At 42.5% G+C, this 6,893-nt stretch overlaps 1 protein-coding gene across 1 annotated transcript in view; it reads left to right on the top strand.

Moving 5' to 3' along the window:
- Nucleotides 1–6,456, top strand: part of LOC102203845 (carbonyl reductase [NADPH] 1-like) — an 8,118-nt gene extending 1,662 nt beyond the window's left edge. The window contains exons 2-7 of the mRNA XM_005741548.2: nucleotides 627–741; nucleotides 3,578–3,747; nucleotides 3,838–3,945; nucleotides 4,566–4,774; nucleotides 4,881–4,934; nucleotides 5,057–6,456. Of these exons, the coding sequence (XP_005741605.1) occupies nucleotides 629–741; nucleotides 3,578–3,747; nucleotides 3,838–3,945; nucleotides 4,566–4,774; nucleotides 4,881–4,934; nucleotides 5,057–5,230 (828 nt within the window). The 5' untranslated portion in view covers nucleotides 627–628 and the 3' untranslated portion in view covers nucleotides 5,231–6,456. The remainder of the gene's footprint in view (nucleotides 1–626; nucleotides 742–3,577; nucleotides 3,748–3,837; nucleotides 3,946–4,565; nucleotides 4,775–4,880; nucleotides 4,935–5,056) is intronic.
- The last annotated feature ends 437 nt before the right edge of the window (nucleotides 6,457–6,893 follow it).

Raw genomic sequence — 6,893 nt, 5'->3', positions numbered from 1 at the left:
ATATGGTATAAAGTTCCAGATAGAGGTAGGGTTTTTAAGAAAATGTTTAGCCCAATTAATTTTGAAAGTGTTATTTAAAGTAGAAAAGTCTAAGACGTCTAAGACGTTAAGCCCACCTGATTCGTACTTATTCATCACAACAGTTTTTCTAATATAGTGCGTACGGTTTTCCATATAAAATTAAAGAGCATGCGGTCAATATCTTTACTAATTTTCTTATCCAGATGTAAGGAGAGAGCAGCACATGTTAATCGGGATATCCCTTCAGCTTTAGTAATTAACACTCTACCTTTCAAAGACAAGTCCCTTTGCAGCCACTGGTTGAACTTTTTTAGGGTTTTCTGTATAATTGGAGTGAAGTTTGAAGAGCATCTTGATTTTTGGTCTTTGGATATTAACAGTCCCAAGTATGTGATCTTGTTTAACAGAAATATTACAGATCGTATTTGCAGGGCAGTCTTTAATTGCTAGTAACTCACACTTTTTTAAAATAAATTTTACCATGATCTAAAGTTTTATTTTTCTTAGATAACTCATGCTCCCAGTCCAGAGCAGGGCCCACCTATGAATTTAACCACCACTTGTGTGGAGTTCAGACACTGATGCCTCTCTCTCTTTTTGTACAGACATGCCAACCCGAGTTGCCGTGGTAACTGGAAGTAACAAGGGCATCGGTCTGGCCACTGTCCGAGCGCTCTGCAAGCAGTTTGAAGGAGACGTTTACCTCACTGCCAGAAATGTGTAAGTGACTCACCTGGTGACACCTGGACCAAGTTGATAAATGTTCACGTATCTGCAGTTTAATCATCTCAACACTTTTGCATACCAAGAGCTTAAACAAAACTAAAGCTCGGTCAGAGCTAACAGGAACTGCAACTGTGGTTTGTTTGTTCATCCAAGCTTCTTGCTTCAGGCTCTGAGCACGCACACGGAGTGAAAAAGGGCATTTGATGCATCATTTGACTGTCCTTCTGCACACAGTTGACCAACTGATGTGCTGGGAGTTTTGACGTTCTAGTGATCTAGTGACCCTCGAGCTCTCGGCTAGCTATCGAGCTGGTGGGTAACAGACGTCTCCGAAAACGTCGAAGCACTTTTGCAAATATGCAATATCTTGATAAACCGAGCAGATATTTGAAATTTACACACCCACATTGTCGACTGAAAATGTTAAAAGTTTATTTTGTGACCCAGACAGATTAATAAGAGTAATTTTAAAACATAGTAGCGGCCGCCATTGCCATTTGGCTGGGCCACGCTAGGAATTCTGGGATATGGTGGGCCACGAAGGACACACCCGACCCATCCTCCAAATTCGGAGAAATGCTGATGCATTTGGTTTTTTTTTCCTTCTGTATACTCCCATCATTTACCTGGTAAGATGACCAAGAGGCCTGCTGTTGCCCCCAATAGAAACCAGTCTATTCCTTCTAAGGGGTAGAAACCAGTGGTTGCTTTGATATGAAGCTTGTGGCTTTAGATAATGTGAGCAGAGAGCAGAGGACACCAGCACCTCGTCGTAACATGCCTATTTTTACTTTTACTTTTGCCAATGAATGACTGACTGATAGAATGATTGTAAATCAAAACTGATTTGTAGGAGATGGGTTTTTTCTTTGCGGTTGAAAAATTTGGGTGCGCCTAACTTTTGTGCTGATGTGCCTAAGATAAAAACGTTAGGCGCACCAGTGCAACTGCGGCAGAAAGTTAATCTAAAGCCCTGCCATAATGGCAATGATCAGTGGCTTGTGGATCTGAGGGCAGTCCACAGTAACCTCCCTGAACAGGGACCAGTAACCATCACCGTGGCAGACATCCAAGAAAGGGTCTCCAGAGTTGGACTTGGTTCATGCCTACTGGCTGAAGAAGCTAACTTAACTCCATGAGCGCCTGGCAGCACAAATGAACCAGCTGCTAGTTGATGAGAGACACCCGGAATGGCTAACCGAAGGCTGGACAGTCCTGATGCTCAAGGACCCACAGAAGGGGCCGGTCCCATCCAACTACCAACCAATAACCTGCCTCAGTACCACGTGGAAGCTCCTGTCAGGCATCATAGCAGCTAAGATGAATAGGCACATGGGTCAATACATGAGTGTGGCACAGAAAGGGATTGGCAAGAATACCAGAGGCACAAAACACCAGCTTCTGGTGGACTGAGCAGTCGCCCAAGACTGCAAGACTAGGCTGACCAACCTGTGCACTGCCTGGCTTGATTACAAGAAGGCCTATGACTCAATGCCCCACATCTGGATCCTGGAATGCCTAGAACTATACGAGATCAACAGGACCCTAAGAGCCTTCATCAGGAACTCAATGGGGATGTGGCAGCCCATAGCACAAGTTACCATCAAGTGCAGGATCTACCAAGGAGATGCTCTGTCCCCACTGCTGTTCTCCATACGCCTGAACCCCCTCAGTGAGATCATTGACAAAACTGGCTACGGATACAGACTACGGCATGGCAGGGCATACATGGAATGCCATAACCAAGTGGCCGGCATAGTGTACAGAAACATCTGTGCCGAGTATAACCTGGAAGTCCTGAGGTCAAAATGGGAGACGTCCCCTAGGGTGGTGGAGAATGACCGAGCTAAGATCCTGTTTGACTTCCAGATACAGACGGACATAATGGTGGTAGCTAACCAACCGGACATAGTGGTGGTAGACAAACAGAAGAAGACGGCCGTAGTGATCGATGTAGAGGTTCCGAATAACAGCAACATCGGGAAGAAGGAACACGAGAAGCTCGAGAAATACCAAGGGCTCAGAGAAGAGCTCGAGAAAACGTGGAGGTCCCAGTGGTAATCAGAGCACTAGGTGCGGTGACTCCCAAACTAGGCGAGTGTTGATCCCAGGAACAACAACGGAGATCTCTGTCCAGAAGAGCGCAGTCCTAGGAACAGCTAAGATACTGCGCAGGACCCTCAACCTCCCAGGCCTCTGGTAGAGGACCCGAGCTTGAAGGATAGACCACCCGCAGGAGAGGGGGAATTTGTTTTTGTTTTTTTTGTATTTAGAAAAACCTGGAGAAGGTGACACAGGTGCTGCTGAAGAGTCAAGTGAATATTTTCATGTTGGTACTTGGTATGCTCACGCTGCTATTTATCTCCAACGTGATGGGATGCACATTAGAGTAATGGGCTCTTCAGTGCATTCCTGTGGGACACTGTCTCATACTCCCATGATGGAAATCACTGAAGTTTGAGGTCAGATGAAAGTGAATCTGTTTTTCAGCCATGTATGTGTTCAAGCCTATAAATTGGTTCAATAATTGAATATATTCATGCAGCAGGTATGTTACATGTTTAATGTAACTAAAGGAATGAGTGAAATGTTTTTACAGATGATTTCAACCTGAAATTGTGAACACGTCTTGCTGCACATTTGTTCCATTATGTGTACAGTAAATGACTGTGGTAATGTGGCCAGGCCAGTGATGGAACTTCATCATGTTTCAGCGCCTTTGGGGACAAAATGAAGAGAGAAAGACTGAGAATCTCAGCTGGTATAAGGTGTAAACGATGAGTTTGAAGACAAAGTGAATATAAATGAGGATGTTTTGCTCCTCTTGCAGAGGCCGTGGTGAGGCAGCGGTGAAGGCTCTGAACTCAGAGGGACTGAAGCCCCTGTTTCACCAGCTGGACATCGACGATCTGAACAGCATCAAAACCACTGCTGAGTTCTTCAAACAGAAATACGGAGGAGTGGACGTCCTCATCAATAACGCTGCGATAGCTTTCAAAGGTAATTAACTTGTGCTGATGTATATCATAGTGTTGTGGAGCTGCACACACTGATGTTGTAATGTTGACGGAGATCACGCTGTCTCCTCAGTGGCAGACACGACTCCGTTTGGCATCCAGGCGGAGGTGACCCTCAAGACAAACTTCTTCTCCACCAGAAACATGTGGACTGTCTTCAATGAGATCATCAAACCTGGAGGTACAGCTTGACCCAGTCTGCATCATATTTTACTTGAAAGTTTGCATTTTTAATTGAGTGAGCGTACATGTCAGTAACTGATAATGAGAAACTTTTAGTTTTTAAATATATTAGACATCAATCAGGAAGAGTTGTTTGGAGTCTTCTTCTTGCCATGATGTCTGTATCCTAGCTGTATGCCAGTTCGCTCCTTCAGATGATAAAACTATGCATCTTCGATTATGCAGCCTCCCTTGCTATTTGTCCTCCAAATTAATTTTAAGACCTCCTTCAGCATGGCTTACTGAGATTTATTTCTGCCTGACAGGCAGGAGAGCAGAGGACAGATGAGAAGAATAGGCATTGGCTAAAGAAAGCAGGAAAGCTTTTTCACCGCAGCCATTCTGATACATCATAGCTAGATAAACACGGGTCTAAAAAACAAGAACACACATTTAACTGAACATCAGAAGTCCTCCTGGAGAACCTGCTCAAAGCTTATCCATCAGTCTCTGAAACAAACCTCAGATGGAAGCTGTTTGGAGTTTAAAGTTTAAAGGACTCTAAGAGCACGAAGGAGACAAACGTCCTGTTTGCTTTCCATCTTCAGATTCTTGTGTGTGTACGTCTGTGTGTTTTAGGTCGTGTGGTGAACGTCTCCAGCATGAACTGCGTCAGTGGTTTGAAGAAGTGCAACTTGGACCTCCAGCAGCGTTTCCGCAACGAGAACATCACAGAGGAGGAGCTGGTGGAACTGATGCAACGATTTGTCAATGAGGCCAAGAAAGGCGAACATAAAGAGCGTGGCTGGCCTGACGGGGCCTATACAGTGTCTAAAATTGGATTGACCGTACGTTTGATTAATGTGTTCGCTGTTATTAACCAGAGACATGAACATTTGACCTGAAACCATATTATGAGACACTGATTATATTTGTGTGTGGATGTTTTTAAAGGTGCTGTCCGTGATTCATGCTCGTCGTCTGACCAAGGAGAGACCGAATGACGGGGTAACTGAAATATATAACTAACAATGCAGAACTTCTATATTCAGTGGGGTTTTTGTCATGGTTTTATGTCCATTAAATCGTCGTTGCTAACATTTTGTTTTTAAATTTGATTCTTTTAAAAGATCCTTTTGAACGCCTGCTGCCCAGGATGGGTGCGCACTGACATGGCTGGACCAACTGCTCCCAAGTCACCAGACGAGGGCGCTGTCACACCGGTCTACCTGGCTTTGCTGCCATCTGGAGCCAAAGAGCCTCATGGAATGTATCTCTCGGACAAGGAAGTCCAGCCGTGGTGAAAGAGAGTTTAACATGAAAAATAATTTGCAAAGAAAGTTTGTCTCTGAAAAGACTGTTCAGAAGTGGTGATGAGCGTGTGAGACTCGCAGTGTTTCCACATCAGCGATAACAAAATGGGGTGAAATCGAAACTGTGAAACATTTAAAGAATGAAAGTCACCCAACAACAAAAAAACTAACATAAACTGACATTGCTAAAGCTCAGGGATGGTTTTTTTAGGACAGAGTTTAACTCTTATCCAAATATTTTGATAATAAAACCAAAATTGTTCATTTTATTCTCAGTGTGATGGACCGAGCAGTGAAGGAAACTTAGGCACAGGTTAAAGTCCAAAAAAATGATTTTTTATTTAACCCAAAAAACATAATTGGTTAACTCATGCAAAAAGAATCAAAATCTTGGGCCCATAAAAGAGGTCAAACTAACAAAAACTCTACTCAAAGTTGACAACACTACTGATAACTCAAACAAACTGACCTAACTTAATGAGACAAAGGGGAAACTTAAATAGTGGCTGATCAGCCCACAAAAACAGGAGAAGGGGTAAAACACACAAAACCTAACTAAACCAAACATAATGAACTCCAATTCCTCCCCATGGTCCTGAGTTATGGCGTGAACCAATTTGTAGTCTTCCTTTAAAGCTCACTCCGCCCCTTTTCCACCTCTTGGCTCCTTAATCAAGGGACTGGAACAGCTGTAACTAAGGTAACTCAGAAAACAAAAAATCAATCATACATAACAGTGTAAACTAAAACGTGCGCACTTATTTTAGAATGCAGTGTTATGTGGATATGTGAATTAACTCTAAACCAAAACCAGTTATTGTCCTGTAAATAAATTCCTATATTTAAAGAAAGAAAAGTGAATGCAAGGTTACTTATAAGCCTCTACACTAACATGGTGATATTACCACTGTGTGGCTGTAAGTGCAGCCATCACACTCAGTAACAGTACAGTACTGTGTTATGTGTGTGTCTGCTAGCTGGAATGAATCAAAATGAAAGTGAATCCGTGAAATGTCGAATTGTCGGCAAAGCCTTCAGTACATAACATTTTCATATCTTTGACATCATAAACTTGCATTAACTGGATGAAGCTAATTGTTCAGAATTACTAGAAAATGTGTTTGTTTTATACAAAATGCTGTTTTTTTTTGTGTTTTTTAAAATAAAACATGTGGATCTCCAGTCAAAATACCAAATAAAGTGACTTCAAAACATAAGGTTGAGTGGTCTGAATGTTACAGTGTCCCTGTATTACACACCCAGAGTGCATCAGCCACTCCTCCACCATCTTCACCTTTTCTTTGGTTTGTCCAGTTTCCTCTTCACGTTTCTGTAAGGAAATCTGTCTCCAGCATCTCGGAGCTCTCGGATATTTTCTCTATAATAAGATTCTTTGGAACATTTTTGGCCATTTTGAGAATAAGCAAACCTGTAAAAGCTGATGCTCTGCACTTAACCAGCGTATAAACTATTGTCTGTTTAATCAGGACAGCAGCAGTTTTCAGCTGTATTAACAGAATAATTTTTTTCCTTTTGGTTCAGTATTGAATGTTATTGTTTTATGTGTACTTTTAATATTCAACTACCTGTTAGTTTATCATTGCTTTACGTGCTGATAATGTTCAAAACTCCACCCAGCTTCCCTCCCACTATT

This window comes from Pundamilia nyererei, unplaced genomic scaffold, assembly GCF_000239375.1.
Source record: "Pundamilia nyererei isolate P.nyererei 1_Seehausen unplaced genomic scaffold, PunNye1.0 scaffold00111, whole genome shotgun sequence".
Classification (NCBI taxonomy): domain Eukaryota; kingdom Metazoa; phylum Chordata; class Actinopteri; order Cichliformes; family Cichlidae; genus Pundamilia; species Pundamilia nyererei.
The sequence above is the reverse complement of the archived record's forward strand: the minus strand, read 5'-3'. Positions and strand labels throughout refer to the sequence as shown.